We start from the raw sequence: 21,152 nt of genomic DNA on the forward strand, positions 1-21,152 counted from the left end.
GCCCCTGAGGGCTGAATTTGTGGCGCTGAAGACGCCAATTCGTTTTGCTAGCATTGATGCTACTCCTCTTGCTTCGGGCTTGGTTCGATGGAGGACCCCAGTGTTACAACTCATGGTGGGGGGTCGCCATTCGGAAGGTCTATCATTCCTGGTGATGGAGAAAATGTCGGTAGACATGGTACTAGGGATGCCGTGGCTGGCGTTGCACAACCCCCAATTCGATTGGGCCACTGGGGAGCTAACCCAGTGGGGGCCGTCCTGCCATAGCCATCGTGCTCCCCCTCCCCCCTGCTCAGTCGAACAGAAGGGGTACCGGTCCTCTGGAAATCGCAAAAGGAGGGGTCGCACGGGGTGCCATAAGTCTTTGTCGAAACCTGTTATCTCTTCGGTGATGCCCACCTCCGGTCCCCCGCCGCCCACCCTGGTCTGTGATGAAGTTGAACACAAGGCCCAGGAGGTCCTGGATTCTTGCCGGGGTCCAGGAACCGTACAATATTTGGGGGCCCGGAAGAGTTTTTTGGAGTATGATAGCTCAGATGACAGTGATTTTAAAGTTAGAGATGCCTCAGCTTTTGAAGGCAGCGTCATTGGTAGCGAGGATGGGTCAAAAGACAGTGGCGAATGGTTGGACATTGACTCGGAAGACGACCTGAAACATGACGATATGTCAACGGTTGGCCCTGAAGGAAATGGGGCAGCCACAGACTACCGAAGTCATGGACCTGAGGATCAGTCCATGGTGTCCGCTCAGGAGGGTCACATTCTCGGGTTGGTACAGCGTTTTCACAGTCTTTGCCTGTATAAGCCTGGTCGAGTTTCCGGGGGCCCGGAGGTCCCCCGTCAGAGGGAGGGTAATGTTACCATACAGTGCGGCATGGGGTCCCGCGGTCGGCGCGCGTCGCTCCGGCGTCGGCTCCAGCAGCCTGGAGCCCTGTGTCGAGGTCATCCCAGCAGCTTGGGTTGGCCAGTGGGCGGCGGCGTGGGTGTGCCCGCCCATAGGGTGCCGCCCGCACTCCTCTGTGCTTCTTATACAGCAGTGGGTGGGGTTGCCTCCTCCCACTCTCCGCCCCTGGGCGGAACCTTGTGGTTAAAAGACTGGCAGTGAACTGAGCTCATTGCCAGTTATTGGTTCTGCATGCACCTAGCCAGTCTGTCTGTGGATCCCCTCAGTCAGTCCCTAGTTGTCGGTCAGCTCCCTCTGGTCCCCTATTACTCTGTCTGTTTGTGTTGGTTCTGTTTGCCTCTAATCTAGTCTGGCCCAGTCAGCACTAGTTGCTATCCAGCACCCTGCCAGTTTGCCTGTGAGCTCCATCTCCAGCCTTGTAAGTTTTGTTGGTCTGATTCTGCTGCCTCCTTTGTCGGCACTCTGTTCCCCCCATTAGGTAGTTTCCTGCTTGTCAGTCGCCAGGTCCCTAGCCAGGGCAGGGACCGCCGTCCAGTTGTCCGCCTGGGGTTAGCCAGGGCCGAGGCAAGTAGGCAGGGACAGTGGGGGTGCGGGAGATCAGGGCACCCCAACTGGCGCTCGGGGGGCAGAGTGCCGTAACACAAACTCTAGCCTCTAATTTTATCATAAGAGCATGGCAACAAGAACAAGAAGAGCTAAGTCATAGAGTAGGAAGGATGTGGAAAACTCAAGTGGTCTCCCTGGTGGTTTTCTGGCCATAGGTCTTGTGGCCGAAGAATTGACCAGCTTCCATTACCCAGCAAAGAAGTACATTAACCACAGATTAAGTCAATATATTCAATATATGTCTGTAAGCAGAAGACCAAGCTGACCCATCATAAATTACATGGCAAATCATAATTTAAAGGAGCAGTACTTACATGACTCCAAGTTCCAGTACAAAAAGAAAGATATAATTCACCAGTGCATTTATGGCATTCGCTATAATGCTGGTAATGATCTGTGTTTTAACAATTCCCTAGAAAACTATAACATTAGTAATATGTCCTTATTACTTTTGTGTACCACATAATATGCCACATACAAGGGCTAAGACGACAAGTAAGCAGCTTGAAGAATGGTGGAGGCAGAAGGAGATTCAGTTTCTTCACAAAATAGTTAAAGATTCTGGAAAATGTACAGTTTAATATACAGTACATCACAATATACAAAGCACTATATATAGAGAAAGATACATCTTCCTTTGATCTGGAATACATACTTGATTTTGCAAATAGCGGGCCTCCAGTTGGTACAGAAATGCAGCCTATAGGTGAAAATAAAAAAAAGATTAGGGCATATATATGGATACACAGATTCAGAACTTCAGCTGTCCAATGTTCTTTTTTTAGAGATATTGAAAGAGATCACATAATGAAATAGAGATCCTGCATGCTAAAAGCGACTTTGGTGCGCATGTTTCAACCTAATGTATTATGGCTGGGTAGAGGCTGGAGAGCTCCTGAGATGTTTTCAGACCTCTAGAGGTAGGTGACCTTCAGGCTCTCCCCAGCCTGATCAGATCTTGTCACTTTTTCACAATGATATTTCAGATTACTTCCTTTATGCTAAAAGTTTAAATTCACCCTTCAAAAGATCAGTGTTACGGAAAGAGGCCCACTCCATGAAAGCTGATATCTTATGTGTTCAAGAGACACATCTAAACAAGGAAAACTCTTTCAGATTAATCCACAAACTCAAACTGTTTCCCCACATCTTTTCAGCCCCAGCGAAGCATAAAAAAGGGAGTGTGACTGTGGCTGATAGGGCTCATGCCCACGGTCGTATGCGTAAAATGCTGCAGGTATGACTGAGTATGGCTGGAACAGAAGAACAGAGCGGAGCAGTGGCTGTGCGGGGAGCGTACTGTGCATGCTCAAAGAAGTACATTCGCAGCCACCAGATGAAAAAACTATAGAAAACATCCGTGCAAGGAGGCCACTGCTATAGGAAGGATAGTGGTAATAGGCAGACCACATGACAATGAGCAGTAAACAATGAAAATACAAATTCAATAAGATCAGGACAATGGGCTACTTATGAAAAAGGAAGGTAATGGGTGAGGTATTTTTACATTTTGAGCATGTTAAAAGAGGCTTTCTCGGATGGGAATACCCCTTTTAATTAAATAGAAACTTCTAATTTTTAAAAACGTACTTAAAAATTAATCATAAAGTCATTAGTGTTCATATACTATAGTGAAAGATATCTTCAATCATTTTTGTTACTCATTAGTAAGACAAACATAACATAGGGAGAAGCATGCCAGACAATATCGCGTTTTAGTTGAATGTTTAAATAGAAAAAAAGACTACTTACTGGAAGAGCGGGAATAAAAACCAGAACATATTCCTCGGCCAGACTGTAACAGAATTAAATATGAAATCTCTTAATCGCCTCAAAAAAAAATAAAAATTCCCCACTAATTCTTGGAATACAGTATATATTTTCTCTCCTTCATTTCTGCTGGCTCTTTGATTAATTTATATTCCTTCTCCTAATATTTATAAATTTGTTTTCCTACATATAGGAAGGGCTTAGTCAGACCTCATCTGGAATACTGTGTCCAGTTCTGGGCACCCCAATTTAAAAAAGACATAGACAAACTGGAGCAAGTTCAGAGAAGAGTTACGAAGATGGTGAGCGGTCTGCAAATCATGTCCTATGAGGGACGGTTAAAGGATCAATGTTTAGATTCTGGAAAAGAAGACTGAATGGAGACTTAATAGGGGTCTACAAATATCTGAAGGGCTGTCACAGTGCAGAGGGATCAGCCCTATTCTCATTTGCACAAGGAAAGACTAGAAGCAATGGCATGAGACTGAAAGGGACGAGACACAGATTAGATATTAGAAAAACTTGCTGACACTGAGGGTGATCAATGAGTGGAACAGGTTATCATGGGAGGTGGTGAGTTCTCCTTCAATGGAAGTGTTCAAACAAAGGCTGGACAAATATATGTCTGGCATGATTTAGTGATCCTGCATTGAGCAGGGAGTTGGACCAGATGACCCTGGAGGTTCCTTCCAACTCTACCATTGTCTATAATTCCATTAATGTACAGAGCAATCATAGTGACTAGAATCTATTAGTATTGTTGAGTACTGTTTTTTTACTGCTGCTACAATGAGTGTACAGCTAGTGTTGAACTCAGTAAGAGCTGTATACATTTGTATTTTGTGAGCTTTACCTAGAGGTAGCTACAGGGAATACCTACACACTAAGCAGCAAAAGAACCATTATATAGCACACAAGAAACTCCGGAGATTATAGCACCATGGATGACACATGATTGCTATGGACCTAGCTGGGGGTGCACAATGAACCGTTCCTACTGCTTAGTGAGAGAATGTCGTGTTTACCTGTAGCTGCGACCAGGGAGAGCTCACTACATGCAAAATATTGTATCTTTGGTATCTTAGTCTTTCATTGCAGTTTTTACTTGATGAAAAGGGTTTTCTGGGATTTAAAAATGTTAAACTGGCTTATAATGAAATGAAATACTTGCCTATCTTGGTGATTCACCGTACAGTGCTGCAGCCCCACTCATAGGACTGCTCAGCCCCTCACAGGCTTCCATGGCCACTGAAGCCTGTGAGTGGCGGAACAGTCATGTGCACAATGAACGGAACGTGACAACCCGCTGCTTCTCCCAGGTTCCATGTGGCGGGCACTGGCGCTGCAGTGCGGGACATGGAGTCGCCGGGATAGGTAAGTATTCAACTCAATGTATTTAACATTTTTTTTATGACCCGGAAAACCTTTTGAAGTCACTTCAGTCACCCAAGAGTCTAGTCTATAAGTTCTGGCACATAGAATACATGTGCGCCAAAAAGGTAGTTTACAAATGTTGCTATACACGATGAATAATGACTTGTGCTTGGATTATGCATATAGATGCCGTGTATTTTAGAAAACTGTTTAAAAATAGTAATATAAAGCATGATTTGATATTATACCGGGCCACCTTCGGGTCTTGTTTGAAGAGTAGTAGAATATTCTCAGTATTTATAAAGAGTGCCCAACAAGGAAAGCAAGCCAATAGTAAAATAAGGATCCCACGCTGCAGGACAATACCAATTAACATTAGATTTGTACCTCCAAATATCTGAAGGAGAAAATATAAAGATGTTATAACCAATGGATAATAAGACTTTACTTAGGGTTATGCTATTTAATACACTGGGTATAGGCATAAAAACAATTGCAATTGTATGATTATACATTGATTTTGGTTACAATCATGCTATAAGGTTATGTACTAAGAAGCTTTATGCACGGTGTGTGGCTCCTTATCAGGTACACAACATTTTTCCGGTCATATTATCACAATGAGGTCTCATTCACACGAGCGTTTTTACGTGGCTATTTTGCCGTGATAAAACATCAGCCTAAAATCACCACCATGTGCAGCATGGGATTCCAATACATTCATTCACACGGGCAATATTCAGGTGCATGAAAAAATTGCGCCATCAAAACGTTTTTTTCGGTCATCGATTTTTTTTTTTTCTTGAACCATCTTTTGACGAAAAACACTTGAGGGTCTCATAGACTCCTATGGGAGCTGAAAAAAAAGGGAAGGTGAGGGATTTTACCTATGTCCGACGCCGGGAAAAGAAGACAGCTGGCTCGATTTCAGCTATTTAAGGTAATAGAAGTCATTCTAAAGGTTGACGGAATTCTGCTCTGCAGTGTATTTTTCACGCGATATGACTGTGTGAATGAACTAGAAAACACTAATTAAGAACAGAGTATGTACCCGGCTATTCTTCACCATTGCGATTTTTTATTTATTTTTTTTGCCTCGTGTGAAAATGCACACACTAGTGTGAATGAGGCCTAAAACTGAAGTTGCTTAAAGTTGAAATTCTACAGGAAGCAGTATTGTTACAAGAATATAAAGGACCTTTTAGACAATAAGAATCTCATAATTCTTGCTTGCCCAGCGTTTAAACTGCCGGACAAGTGAACAATCCGGTGCTGATTTTTATGCCGGCTGAAACTGGATGATATCGTTCACATTAGTTCGTTTGAATGATTTTGAGAACAAATCGTTTTGTCTAGCCACACCTTTACAGTCTTTTGTGGCAAAGTATTACATGACATATACATGGGCGAATGCATAAAACACTGCGGGTCTTTCCACAGCGTCTTGCTGATTTGTACACATGGACTCTGTCGGCGGAGAGCCGGCAGAGACTGCATATGGCTACAAAAGCACTGCTCATGCGATTTCAGAGCGGGAATGCGTATGCAAACACTACCCATACACAATGTATTGCTTACGGACAGAGTTTCATGCACAGCCTACACAAATGTATAGGGCTTGCGCTGCATAGTACACAGAGAAATACAGCATGCAGTGATCTATTTCTCATGTGTATCAATATGCAGTGTCTACACACACGAGCATGAATCAACTCCATTCACCGCTATTCAAGCAGCAGTGCGACGCACGCGTGGTACGTAGTGCAAACACGGTCGTGGATATGAGTCCTAAAGCAAATTCAAAATATGTCTATGGAAGAATCATATGTTGTTTATGCCATATCAACAAAGGTGGCAGCAGTGCTAGAGATAACAGATATCACTATGTAGACTGAATATGACAGAAACTTCTATATCCACCCTATGTCTCTGGCTCACTTAAGTACTCCTTGAGGAACATACCTGTGATATGAGTGTATCACACGCTGATGATAAACCAAGCCCTACTGACAGGCCAGTGACTGAAATAACCTAAAATCAAAGAACAATGGTAATTATATTAATAGGGAATGAAAGTGAAAGTGTTCACACTTACTAAAGGCCCATTTACACGCAACAATGATCACTCAAAATTCGTTAAAACAATAACATATGAGCGATAATCGTTGCGTGTAAATGTTACCATCGTAGACTTTAAGTCTGAATGATGATTTTTAGGTGAGCTTAAAAACCATTGTTCAGACCTCAGGCTGTGTTCTCCATGGGAGCTAGATATAACAATGTATTCTTTCTGCAGCCCATGTGAGAACAATGGAACAAATTACAAAACTTAGACCACCTGCTGAGTTCTGCAAGCAGTTCCAGGAGGCTCATATGCACACAAATGAAGCTGATAAAGTACTAATGGGTATTAGTACCCATTAGTACTTTATGCAAAACAATCACTAAAACTTTCAATCTTTTAATCATTTGAAAGATTATCATTGCGTGTAAATGAGCCTTAAGAGGTTTAAAAATCTTGCAGCAATATGAATAAATCATGGCTATATGAAGATGTTATCATTAATTATGTTACATAAACAATAATGTAGAATCAGGGCCGATCTTGCAGAACAGGGTGCATCAGTTACCTCTACTGAAAGAGCCATCAGAGTTGTGATGACCACAAATCCTAATTTATTTCCAATGCTGGTCTTAGTATAATTTCTGTCAGCACACGATGTAACTAATATATGAGGTACACACCTCTTCATGTATTAGTTGCTGCGTCTTGGCTTCTCTGTGCACCAACACCGTAAGCTACGTTAAATCAGACTTTATTGAAGTTTTTTTGACGCTATTTTTTAATCTGTGAAGATGTGATTGTTTGATCACTTGGATAGTACACTGCATTACTTATGTAGTGCATTCTACTATGCTTATGACAGCAGCCTGTTAGACTCTGCCGAAGGCTGGGTCTAATATACTGACTAACATGGCAGATAGAGGCCTTTGTGAGGCTTCCGGCTGCCATGGTTTCTTCCAATCACACTGTGGGATGTTGACGGATAACTAAAAGAGCCCCCTCCCACTGTTATCTACTTATATGCTGCAGTTGCCATTGATTGTGGTATGCAAGGGCTTTAAATATCAGGATCTGAAATATCTCTGTTCGTGGCAGTTAGAGCAGGAGCCTGGCTGTTAGTAGTCAGCTAAGCCACCGCCTTATATATAACAAATATATATACAGGTTTAAAGCCAGTTAGTGACCATCACTAAGCAGTTATAGTTCAAAAAGTTTTTTTCTTTTGCAGAAAAATTAACATATCATTTCAATAATTGCAATAATTACATTATCAACAAACTCTTTAGTCTAAACAATAAAACTGTTTTAAATAAACCAGTCTCCTTTTCTTTAAATAGCCAAATTATAAGATATACGGGACTGGCCTATTCAAACACTAAATTTACCACTTCTACAAATATTATAAACCTAGAAAACAAAAGAACAAGAAAATAAGAAAAAAAGAAGCAGAAATAAGAATGAGGAACAGAAAGAGGGGGGGGGGGGGGGGCGTGTGTGTGTGTGTGTGTGAGGAGGATAGGGAAAAATAACCGACCTAGCCGCCATCAAACCATAATCTATCAATATTCAGCCAACCTGGCACAGGTTACAGGTTCAGGGGGAGTGGATACTTCCATTAGAGACCCAATTCATCAAGTCTGGCGTATCACGGAAACGGTTCAAAGCATCCCAGACCGCTATAAATTTGTCACGCCTCAATTCATTCTTGGCACATAGTTCTTCCATGTGTCGGATTGTATCAAAGGCCTCCAACCACATTGCTCTATAGGGCGGGGCTGTAGATTTCCATTTTCTGGGGATCACCTGATGAACCGCCTGGATAAAGAACCTCAGTAGCGATCTCTTGGCTTGTGCCAGTGAGCCTGGGAACATGGAAAGAAGTGCCAGCTACGGGGTCAGCCGAACCTGGTCTCTGCTTACCCAGAAATACATGGCACCAACTTCCCTCCACAAAGAAAAAAATCAGTGGGCAGAACCACCAAATGTGGATAACGGTACTGTTACGGTATACTGCCCTTGATACACCAGCCCGGGATGCCCTGATCTCACCAGCAACCCCTGTCCCTGCCTACTGGCCTCCACTCCTGGCTAACCCCAGGCGGGCAACTGGGCGGTGGTCCCAAACTCTTGCTAGGGACCGAGAAGGGACAAAAGGTTTCAATAATGACTTGTGAAAGACCCTATGAACCCTCCATGTAGCTGGCACATCAAGTTCATAAGCGAGCGGATTGACTACCTGCGTGATGACAAAAGGACCCACGTAACATGATGCCAGTTTTAACGACGAAACCTTCAATTTGAGATTTCTAGAAGACAAATATACCTTCTGTCCCACCATGTATGGTTCAGATACTGACAGACTCCTCCCACTGCGCAACTGCATACGAGCCCCCGTTGCTTCCAGATTCTTCTGTACTTCTTTCCATACACCCTGCAGCGCATCTGTGGCGACATCAGCTGCAGGACAGGTAGACGGCGTAGAAATAGCTGTAAGGAAGCGAGGATGCTGACCATATACGCAACGGAATGGTGACACCCCAGTGGAGGAACAAGTACAGTTGCTTAGCGCAAACTCTGCTAGCAGCAGGAATTCTGCCCACTGATGAGCCTTTTCGCTAGCAAACAACTGTGAATATTGCACTAAATCCTGGTTCTTCCGCTCAGTCTGACCATTAGTTTGCGGTTGGAATGCTGACGAGAAGGAAAGCGACGTTCCCAGGTTTCTACAGGAGGCTCGCCAAAATTGCACAACAAACTGAACTCTGCGATCAGATACAATGTTCTTGGGAACCCCATGTAGACGAATGATTTCTTTTACAAAAATCTTGGCAAACTTTATAGCAGAAGATAGCTTCTTTAGTGCCACGAAATGTGTCATTTTAGAGAAGCGATCCACAACAACCAGGATCATGGTGAATTCTACCGATAAATGCGACCACGGACGAGATGGCACCGGTAACGGTCTCTGGGGACCCTCCCGACGCCGCGGACGACTTTTACTGCGTGCACAGAGAGAGCATCCCTTAACAAAGTCGCGGATCTCCCGAGACATACCTGGCCACCAGAAGTATCTAGAACAAAGATCCAGAGTCCCCTGAACCCCCGGATGACCTGCGACAACAGATGAGTGAGACTCTTCAATGACCCTGAGACGCAAGGTCTCTGGCACAAACCATCTGCCCTCCGCCACCACCGAGGAAGCGTCCTGCTGACAATTCCGTAGACGAGGAATGAGATCAGATTCTACAGCTGCCACCACCACCCCATATATTCTCGGGAGCCACTGTCTCACTTTCCGACGAACCGAAACTCCGTGGGAGGACATCCGCCTTCACGTTCTTCTCCCCTTGAATATATGTAACGACGAAGTTAAATTCGGCAAAAACAACGCCCACCTGGCTTGACAAGCTGTGAGTCTCTTAGCGAGATATACCAAGTTTTTATGATCAGTATATACGGTAATGGGATACCTTGCCCCCTCAAGATGGTGATGCCACTCTTCTAGAGCCCACTTAATCACCAATAACGCATGATTACCCACGTTGTAGTTACGTTCCGCCGAACTGAACTTTCGCGAGAACGCACATGGGCTATACCCAGATCTCCCACTGATTTCCTGAGACAATACAGCCCCCACCCCTACCTCAGACGCATCGACCTCAATGAAGAACGGTCGCCGTGTGTCAGGCTGTACTAGTACCAGGGCAGCAGTAAATGCCATCTGCCTCTGGCAGCCATCTTACTAAGTTGGCCCCCTTCTTGGTCAGATCGGTCAGGGGTTGCGCAATAACAGAATAATTCTTAATGAATTTACGGTAAAAATTTGCGAAACCTAAAAACCGCTGGAGAGCTTTCAGGTTATCTGGTCTCACCCATTGGGAGATTGCTGCCACTTTATCAGTCTCCATCTGAATCTCCATGGGTGATATCACATAAGTCAGGAAAGACACTTGTTTAGTGCCAAAATTGCATTTCTCCAACTTGACAAAAAGTTGGTACTCACGCAAACGGGTCAGAACCAGCTTCAGGTGCCGCACATGAGAATCCCAGTGTGGGGAGTACACCAGAATGTCATCAAGATATTTGACCAAGAATACCCCCAGGAAGTCGTGGAAGACCGCATTCATAAATCCCTGAAACACAGTGGGGGCATTACAAAGTCTGAAGGGCATGACCAGACATTCAAAATGTCTTAACGGGGTGTTGAACGCGGTCTTCTACTCATCTCCCTCTCAGATGCAAATTAAATTGTAAGCCCCTCTTAAGTCCAATTTGGAAAACCAGTGGGCCCCTACTACCTGATTCAATAAGTTAGGAATCAGGGGCAAGGAGCACTGGTTCTTCACTGTAATTTTATTCAAAGTCTGATAGTCCACACAGGGCCTAAATGTCCCATCCTTCTTCTCTAAAAAGAAGAGACCCGCCGGCAGGGGACCTGGACGGCCTGATATGATGTTTGGCCAAAGACTCTGAGATGTAGGACTTAAAGGGGTTGTCCCGCGGCAGCAAGTGGGTCTATACACTTCTGTATGGCCATATTAATGCACTTTGTAATGTACATTGTGCATTAATTATGAGCCATACAGAAGTTATAAGAAGTTTTTCACTTACCTGCTCCGTTGCTAGCGTCCTCGTTTCCATGGAGCCGACTAATTTTCGCCGTCTAATGGCCAAATTAGCCGTCCGGGTCTTCTTCTTATCTCAATGGGGCTCCGTGTAGCTCCGCCCCGTCACTTGCCGATTCCAGCCAATCAGGAGGCTGGAATCGGCAATGGACCGCACAGAAGCCCTGCGGTCCACCGAGGGAGAAGATGCCGGCGGCCATCTTCAGCCGGTAAGTAAGAAGTCACCGGAGCGCGGGGATTCAGGTAAGCGCTGTGCGGATTTTTCTTTAGGTCCCTGCATCGGGGTTGTCTCGCGCCGAACGGGGGGGGGGGGGGGGGGGGGGTTGAAAAAAAAAAAACCCCGTTTCGGCGCGGGACAACCCCTTTAAGGGCTTCATGCTCACGCCCACACAAATTGAAAATGGCTGCTTAAGGGATGGGACTGTTGGGGATCAAATCAATACCACAGTCTCACTCCCCATGGGGAGGCAAAGTCTCAGACAGGTTCTTGGAAAATACGTCATGAAAATCAGACAAATACTCCGGAATAAGTACGGCTTCTGCTGAACACATACCGTGTTTCCCCGAAAATAAGACAGTGTCTTATATTAATTTTTGTTCAAAAAGGTTTAACTTTTTTACATGTATAGCTGCCTGGACGCTATTTAAATTGACTTTTTAAATTAACTGTTAGCAGGGCTTAATTTTGGAGTAGGGCTTATATTTCAAGCATCCTCAAAAAGCCTAAAAAAATCATCATTTTGCATCCTCAAAAATTCTGGAAAATCATGCTATGTCTTATTTTCAGGGTATGTCTTATTTTCAGGGAAACAGGGTAGGTATAGTAGTTAAGTGACTATGACAGGACAACCCCCAATGTGTGAATTCCCGAGCGGACCAATCAAATCGGGGATTGTGCAGTGGCAACCAGGGCATACCAAGCACTACATCAACAGACATCCTTTCAATTACGAGGAACAACAGATTGTCTGAATGGAGAACACCCACAGTGAACTGTACAACTGTACAACCTCCATTGTACAACACCTGCAGACAGAGGGATAGATTCAATACCAGTGAAGCGTATGGGGATCTTTAACGCTGAGAATTCAGCTATCGGAAGTCTGCCAAAATTTAAATTAATCAAATTGGCAGCAGCACCTGAATCAATAAAAGCCTGACCGGACCGAGTAAAATTCCAGAAGCCAATCTGACAAGGCACCAACAACTTAGGGAGTACCTGTGATCCTAGGCGACCCTCCCAACAGTTGCCTAGGATCTGAAGTTTTCCGTCGGTTCAGGCTAATGTTGCAGATGCTTCTGAGGACAGGTCGCTACATGATGTCCGGCTTTCCCACAATAGAAACAGAGATGCTGAGCCATCCGGAACCGTCGCCGTTTCTCGTGACTTAGCTGGTCTACTTCCATAGGCTTGGCACCAGAAGGTGACATGGGAGAAGTGGGAGCAGGTCTGCTGGATTCCCTAGCTTTGCGGGCCTGACATTTCTCTTTTCTAGATCTCAGCCTCCTGTCAGCTTTGACTGCCAATTCCATCGCATCATTGAGTGTTGCGGGTGCGGGATGGGAAATGAGCAGATCCTTGACAGTGTCAGACAGCCCCAACAAAAACACGTCTCTAAGGGCGCCATCGTTCCAAGAGGTTTCACCTGCATTCTGTCTAAATTTAGAGCAATAGTCCTCTACCCACTGCTGCCCCTGACGTAGAGACATGAGATGAGAGAACGCCAACCCTGCACGGTCCGACTCATTAAAAATACCTCCAAGTTCCCGAAAAAAATAACTCAACTGACTGCAGGCAAACCGGTAAGGAGTAGGCCCATGTCTGGGGGGAACCCCGAAGTAAGGACATAATCAATCCCACTTTCTGGGACTCTGAGCCGGATGAGCGAGGCCGCATCCGAAAGTACAATCTACATGCATGCTGGAAAACAAAAAACGTGCTCCTCTCCCCTGAAAACACCTCAGGAAGAGGACACTTGGGCTCAGGCATAGAAGGGTCGGCAGAAACATGCACAAACTCCCGCTGCTCTTGGGCCACCATACGACCAGACAGGTCCTGGATCATGCCCACTAAACCCTGCAACCGACTTGTGAGGGCACTCATGGTCTCCATTGGAGATAAAAAAAATTTAAAAAAATCTCTGGGCAATTTTAAGGGCCAGTTATTATGTTACGGTATACTGCCCTTGATACGCCAGCTTGAGTTGCCCTGATCTCACCCGCAACCCTTGTCTACTTGCCTCCACTCCTGGCTAACCCCAGGCGGGCAACTGGGCGGCAGTCCCTACTCTCGCTAGGGACCGAGAAGGGACGCTGGTGTACTTGATGGAAAGGACAGAATAAAGACAGAAAAGGCAGATGTAATAAACCAACATGAAAATACAAAGCAGACCTGAGGCAGATGGAATAACCTGGAAGAAATAGCAAACAAGCTGACAAGAGCAGTATACCAACAGAGGCAGGCTAGCTCACTGAGGGAAACCAATAACTGGCAGTGAGTGCAAGTCACTGCCAGACTTATAAACAAAAGCCTCTGCCCAGGGGCGGAGAGAGGGAGAAGCCAACTCCCAACAGACAATATAAAAAAGAAGCTAGTGCACGACAGCTGCACTCACCGATGCGCACGTGCATGGCGCTGCGAACCACCAGCACACCGCCGGCCAGGCACCCGCGCCCCCAGCAGCTGGACCACAAGCCGGGGGGACGTGCCCGGACCGCGGGACCCAGCACCCCGCCGCATGGTAACAGGTACCTTTCTCTGCCAGACATCTCCAGCAGGTATCCGGCTACTGGAGGAAGATTTTGGCCAGCCTCTCTGGGGTCCTATACGATTTCATCAATGTTTTATCATTCAATTCCTGTAATCTACCAGAAATATTCATTTTGTGCATCAGGATATATGCTTTTTTCCACGACTCCTCCGAGGGCGAACCATTGAGTTCCCTTTCCCATTCTCTCTCCACAACTCTACCCCTATCTCTTCTATCTTCTCCCACCAAGAACCTTTATAATTCTGATATTTTACTTTGGGATGCGGCGTTCCAAACATAAAGGCTCTCAAAGTCTGTTAGAGGGCCCTCCAATGGATCTGATGTAGTGGCATAGTTGTAAGTATTACCCAGTGGGGTGTCTCCCAGCTCCACAAATTTCCCTCCGTGCCTTAAGTCTCCCCTCCATTATTATGTCTTGTGCCCTGGGGGTCGCTCCCTCTTGATTTGTCGCCAACATAGTCACCATTGCCATTCCCCTGAAGAAAGTCAAAAGCTAAGGGTTTCCCACCGGTGAGGTCAATGGACCTGGTCTGCTAATTAGCCTTGTCTTAGTAGCCGGACCCATCCAAGCTGAAAGTATATTTTTAAAAATAAGGATAGTCCCAGATTTCTATGTTTCTCCCATCCTGGTATCCACATTAGACCTGTCCCTCTATTAGGGGTCCAACCCTGTTCCATCTCTACCCACCTCTTCTGCTGTCCCCTGTGGAGTAAATCTAGTATCCATCACATCAGGGGGGCTCTGTAGTGGAGAGTAATGTTCAAAATACCCATCCCCCGTCTTCTTTGGGCCTACAGGGGTCCTCCAGTTACGTTAAGGCCTGTTACTTCCCCCTCATACAAATCGCATTATGGATTTTCTGATCTAAGTGAGGAGGGCCCCAGGGAGTCTGATAGGTACAGTTTGAAGAATATATAAAAATCTGGGAAGCGCGTTCATCTTCACCATGCTAATTCTACCAAACCAAGAGAGGGGTAGGGTCCGCCATCTATCAAAATCCCTCTCGACTCCCCAGCAGTGGCTTATAATTATTCTGAAATAAGTTCTCTAAATCTGAGGTGATCATTATTCCTAAATATTTAATCTGCTCCTTCTTCAATTCAAATGGGAAAGCTGATTTCAGGGCCTCCTCTTCAGTGTTAGGGATATTGATGTTCAAGATCTCAGATTTGCTGAGGTTAACCTTAATCACTAAGCAGTTAAAGTATATGTCGGAAAGAGGTTCCAGCATATACTTTGTTGATATTCACAGGCCCCCATTGACATGTTCTTTTGGCCTCTGTAGTGGCCCGGGGGTCCTACAGGATAGTCATCCAGTCACCAGTCCTGTAACACCTAGCTATGTGCTCCTAGGAGGCATACAGGGTGCCGTACATCGTAAAAATCCTATTTTCCCCTTTCTTTTCAAGCTTCAGCTAAACTGCCTGGCAACAGCTGTCTGCTTATTGGCTGCTTGTCATGCTATTGATAGAGGGGGAAGGTGTGATAGTCTAGAGCAGGAAAAGATTAGGGTCAGGCAGGATGTTAGGGGGACAGAAAGTGCAGGATTTAGACAGGAAGAGAAAGGAGTTTTAGTGAGGAGCTGATGGTGAGCAGTCGTTGGATGAGGACGTGAGAGGAGATGCAGAAGCGTGGAGTGGATTTAGCATGTTCCAGTGGAGAAAGCAAGAACTTTACCAGTTTCTTAACAAGCTGCAGTGTAGAGGATAAAGTGTGGGACCCACCATCAAAACAGTGAGTTACACGAGCCCATGTTATTAGTGAAATCAGGGAAGTATAAAGAGGCTCCTAACAAAAGGATCTTCACTAGCTGCATAACAAGTGCCAGAGTAACCTTACAGATAACTAGGACTGTGGGAATTTCTCTGAGTAACCTTTAAGAGAGGGGGCGTTGAAGTTTTCAATTGTGTTTGCATCATAAATAAAAAAGTGTGGAGCAACGTTACTATCTACTTTAAAGTGAATCTACTGCCAATTGCTGAAGAACTGTATGTGTTGTTATTGCGAAAGTTTAACTAAAGAGCTGAAACAAATTGAGTATCTCCAGTTTGCACATCAAGGCTACAACAACTCGTGTCAATTATTTCTACACACATTCCAGGAGTCCGCTCACTTAGAGATACTGGCGTCACGTGACAAATCCACCGTTTAGTACTTAAAAGACTGTCAAAACCCTTTTGCCACCGTGCGGCGACTAAGTAAGGCACTTTTGCCACCATTGCCGGGAGAGATCACAAAGCCACCTGTGACATCCATCTTGTTTTGCCCGTGGTCTTTCCCACTTTTGCGCGCCCTGCTCAGATGTTGCACCTCCAACAAGTCAGTTTGTGTTGGCATATCTTTTTTAAACTGTGTAGGGAAGCGCAGCAGACTGCCATTATATGGCTTTATTAGAATCTTGCATTGCAGGTATACATCAGGAGCAAATACTTTTAATTGAATGCTGCGTGCTAAGAGCTTCAGGGTGCATTGACACGGGACAATTTTGATGCAGTAGAAACTGTGCTTAATTATTTTAAACTTACTGCATTGGCAAGTGTCACCGCATCAAGCTCTTCTTTGCCCAGGTGGCCACAGTATATGGAGCTGACAATATTGATCATAAAACACAACAACTGTGACAGAATCTGTTCCAAGAAAAGCAAAAACATTAAACTTGTCTTTCAATTATAACTTAGTATACCAAATTGTATTTCAAATAGGTGCATATTGGGGCTAGGGCTGCGTGGCAGCTTCGAATTGCAAATCAAGGTGTACACATTTTTTTTTCTTATGGGGAAAAAGTTGCATCTGGAACTCTTAGTAACAATCAACGCTGATAAAGAGTGGCAATAATTTCTTCATGTGGAATATGAACCATATATGACTGCAAATGAGGATTTTATTTTTATATGATTTTTATGCAATCTTAGGTCACCTTCACATGGGCCCTATCGCTGTGGAATTTCTGCTATCAGAATCGCAGCTGGAATTCCACAATGTTTACAGTACAAACCACATGGAAGAGATTTAAAAAATCCCATTTACATAATGCAGAGAATTTCAGCAACGGATTTGCAGCGTTTTCTGATTCTGCAGCATGTCTATTTATGCTGTGGAATCGCAATGTGGAATTCAGTTCTTAAAATAAAAAGTTGAATTCCGCAGCTGTTCCGCAAGGAAAAATGCAGCGAAAACCGCACCATTTAGGTGTCAAACAATGAAGGGTCTCAGCAGCACACCAAGTATCCACAGCAGTGGGGGAGAGGTAACTAGATATATAAAGGATCCCTGAAGTCAACACAAAGCAATGTATGTAAGCAGCACCATACAGGAATCTTAGGATAATGATTATTGAAGTTGAGTTCCAAACTTAATCTTTATTTATAAAAACTCCATGCAACAGAACTTGCAACGTTTCGTCCGACACAGTGGACTTTGTCAAGCATAAATGCTCTGAGACACTGACATACTTATATATCAAGACATATGTGAAAACACACCAATCACAAACAACCCCTGTGATACACCCCCAACCTACCCGCTGGGTATTGGCTGAAAGGAGGAGGCATCAGGTGTAGGAGGTTAAATAGATAAGGAAGCCTACTCAGAGTGCAAACATACATAGCACATTATCACAAGAATCCTCCGGATGGGACATATATCCCGTGCTGCTGTGCATCAAAGCCCAATGCGCATGAGTGGCGCAGGTCACGCAAATTGCGTCACCAGCAGCGTGGCCCAATGTAACACGCCCGCACCGGCATCTGCCAGATGAGACGCGCGTCACAAACCGCCAGGCCTCAAAGCTTCAATGCGGATGCGCGGTATGCATCATGTGGGCTGCATCATCATCAGCGTGATCCCGCTGTGACCAAACGTCATCACGCAAATGCGGAGGAACGACATTGTGCATGCCATGCTACTTGTGACGCAATTTGGGCTTTGATGCACGGCAGCACGGGATATATGTCCCATCCGTTGGATTCTTGTGACGATGTGTTACATATGTTTGCACTCTGAGTAGGCTTCCTTATCTATTTAACCTCCTACACCTGATGCCTCCTCCTTTCAGCCAATACCCAGCGGGTAGGTTGGGGGTGTATCACAGGGGTTGTTTGTGATTGGTGTGTTTTCACATATGTCTTGATATATAAGTATGTCAGTGTCTCAGAGCATCTATGCTTGACAAAGTCCACTGTGTCGGACGAAACGTTGCAAGTTCTGTATTGCATGGAGTTTTTATAAATAAAGATGAAGTTTGGAACTCAACTTCAATGATCATTATCTGAAGATTCCTGTATGGTGCTGCTTACATACATTGCACCATTTAGGTGTGAGTTTGCCCACCACGGAATTGCTGTAGGTATTCCATTATGGAATGCCCACAGCAATTCCACCACGTTAGAAGGCGGCATTAGGCTACACATTCACATACTGTTTGGGTCTCTTTCAGCTCTCCTGTAGAGGAGTGCCATCTTAAATGTCAAAAATGGCATTCAGATAGAACCCAGGATTACTCCCTAGGCTTTCATTTCTGAAACTGAGGGAGGTTTCAAATGAGCGTATTATCTTTGGGCCTCTTTGATGCACAAATGCATACATCATAGAGCAGGAACTATTTTTTTGCATCCACGAGAACCGCGCGTGCAAAAAAAAAAAGTAATGAGAATGAACCTATTGAAATCAATGGGTTCTATTCTTCACATTTTACATGCAGGATTTTTCCGTGTGCACAAACACTAAAGGAGCCCTGAGGGCGAGTGCACAAGCGTATGTTTACTGAGCCAAGGCATTGATTGGCCAATTCATAAATCCCGCCTCCACAACGCAATGGCTGTGTTTGGTTCTCCGACTGCTGCTCAGCCAATCAATGCAGCGCTCGATGAACTAATCACAGCCATCGCATTTGTTCATCAAGTGCTGCATTGCTTGGCTGAGCAGCGCTCAAGAATCAATGACAGCCATTGCTTCCTGGAAGTGGGATTCTTGAATCCCGTAACCAGGAATTGATTTTCTGTGGCCTCCGAGGACTGCAAGAAGTGCGTTGGAGCTCCGGGCAGTAGCGGGAGGGACCTGGATCAAGACTGCTAGGTAATGTATTCCTTTTTTTTAATGTAATGCAGCTAGAGCTTATTTTTGGGGTAGGGCTTATATTTCAAGACTCGACTAAAAATCCCCCAAATCAGGGTAGGACTTATTTTCAGGGAAGCAGAACCCCCAAATGGGAAGGCTGGACAGAGTCCACACAGTATGTGAATATATAGCCACGAGTTAAGCAACGATTTAAATTTCCATATGAGTTGCGTGTTGCACGACTTGTCTCCCCAATAGGAAATGCCTTGTTTTAGGATCCTGTTATCAAGCAGTGATGCTGATATGAACTATATACTAGTAGAAATTATGTCTGTATTTATGACAATGCTAGGAAAGCAATTATCTACAATTGAATTTTTGGTTTATAGTAAAACGCACCCAGGAAAACCGTCTGAATTGACCTGCTGCAAATGAGAACAGATCACCTCATATGAACCCAGAGATAAATTCACAGCCAGGTAAACACAGCTTCTCCATGGATACTAATAAAACTAATATATCACAACTGGACACATTGCCAAGGTGCAGATTCTGGTTTACTATCTGTTTGCAGAGATCAATGGAGGGTCAGAAAGCTGACATTTTCATGATAATATTCATATATAGTCACAGGGACGTAGATGTGGCACAAGCATTGCCCTCTAGAAACCATTCTATGGGCTTATCTGGTATACTGTCTTGTGCCATTTTCAATTGGATCTATGCTTCAAAAATTGTTCATAAAAGTACATCAGTAAGGGCAAGTCTTATCAGTTTAATGAAATATCAGCAATCACTTACCAAAGGTCCTGCTAATCCACATAGCTGCTTAACTTCCACTGCAGGATTACCTGGGATAGTCTGGCGTATTCTTTGCAAAAAAGCACTACAGTGTTTCTGTAGCAGAGAAGGAAGTCTCTGAGAGATTCCACTTTGCTGATCCGTCATGACAATATCATGATCCATCTGCTGATTGTAGCCAAACCAAGGTAAATAATACACTTTAACATTCATACTCACTTGAAATCTCTAGATGTACTCATTAACAAAAATCTTTCATCTATTGGAAAGGCAGTTTAATAAGCCTCTTGTCCACCACTTGACCACGCACATAACTTGGCATGAGCACTAGAACATTTAACCTTTTACATTGCTACGTGCCCTAACAGCTTTTTTTGCCACTGGTGAAAGCAGACCACACTTCCATTAAAGGGCTCACTGGCAGGGGGGCGCTGTTGATTACACAAAATTTCCCTTCCCTACCGGCTCCTCTTTACTTTAGGCGACATATATCACCCCTGGGGTATCTTCACATGGGGCGCATTCACTGTTATATTTCTACAGTGGAAAATTGGCAACATATAAAAAACAAATCAGCATGGATTTTGCTGCAGGTTTCAACCTTTGAATTTTTGTTGTCAAAAGCTGCACCATAAATTGATATTCTGTAGATTTAGAACCTGAAGGGTATTTAAAATACACTGTGAAGAATTTTTCAGCTCCATGTGAATTAGATTTTTTTTATCTCATCCACGTGGCTTATACTGTAAATACGGCTGATTTTCCACAGTAGTTGCATCCTGTCTGAAGGCACCCAAAAGGCTCCTACCCACTTGGGGTTTTTTAGCGCTACTTTAACACTGTTTTTTTAAACATAAATGTCAATGGGACTTTCTAATGTTAACAACGCATCGCACAAAAATCACGAAGCACCAACTTGTGATGCATTGTTAACATTAGAAAGTCCCATTGACATTCACGTTAAAAAAACGCAAGTGGGTAGGAGGCTAAAGGCTACCTTTACACATGCAGCACCCACTGAGAAATTTCAGCTGGCGGAATCGTTCAAGAAATTCTGCAGCATTTACAGTACAAGGCAAGTGAATGAAATTTAACAAATCTCCTTCACATGTAGTGGAATTTTTCAGCTGCGGAAAAACCAGAAATTTTGAAAATGCTGTGGATTACGAATCTGCAGCAT

At 44.4% G+C, this 21,152-nt stretch overlaps 1 protein-coding gene across 1 annotated transcript in view; it reads right to left on the minus strand.

The window, feature by feature from the left end:
- Positions 1 to 20,185, minus strand: part of LOC136591767 (multidrug and toxin extrusion protein 1-like) — a 51,986-nt gene extending 31,801 nt beyond the window's left edge. The window contains exons 1-7 of the mRNA XM_066588553.1: positions 19,973 to 20,185; positions 16,642 to 16,743; positions 6,617 to 6,685; positions 4,903 to 5,051; positions 3,263 to 3,305; positions 2,166 to 2,210; positions 1,825 to 1,922 (exon numbers count right to left, since the gene is read on the minus strand). Of these exons, the coding sequence (XP_066444650.1) occupies positions 1,825 to 1,922; positions 2,166 to 2,210; positions 3,263 to 3,305; positions 4,903 to 5,051; positions 6,617 to 6,685; positions 16,642 to 16,743; positions 19,973 to 20,185 (719 nt within the window). The remainder of the gene's footprint in view (positions 1 to 1,824; positions 1,923 to 2,165; positions 2,211 to 3,262; positions 3,306 to 4,902; positions 5,052 to 6,616; positions 6,686 to 16,641; positions 16,744 to 19,972) is intronic.
- Between the last annotated feature and the right edge of the window lie 967 nt (positions 20,186 to 21,152).

Source organism: Eleutherodactylus coqui, chromosome 1, assembly GCF_035609145.1.
Source record: "Eleutherodactylus coqui strain aEleCoq1 chromosome 1, aEleCoq1.hap1, whole genome shotgun sequence".
Taxonomy (NCBI): domain Eukaryota; kingdom Metazoa; phylum Chordata; class Amphibia; order Anura; family Eleutherodactylidae; genus Eleutherodactylus; species Eleutherodactylus coqui.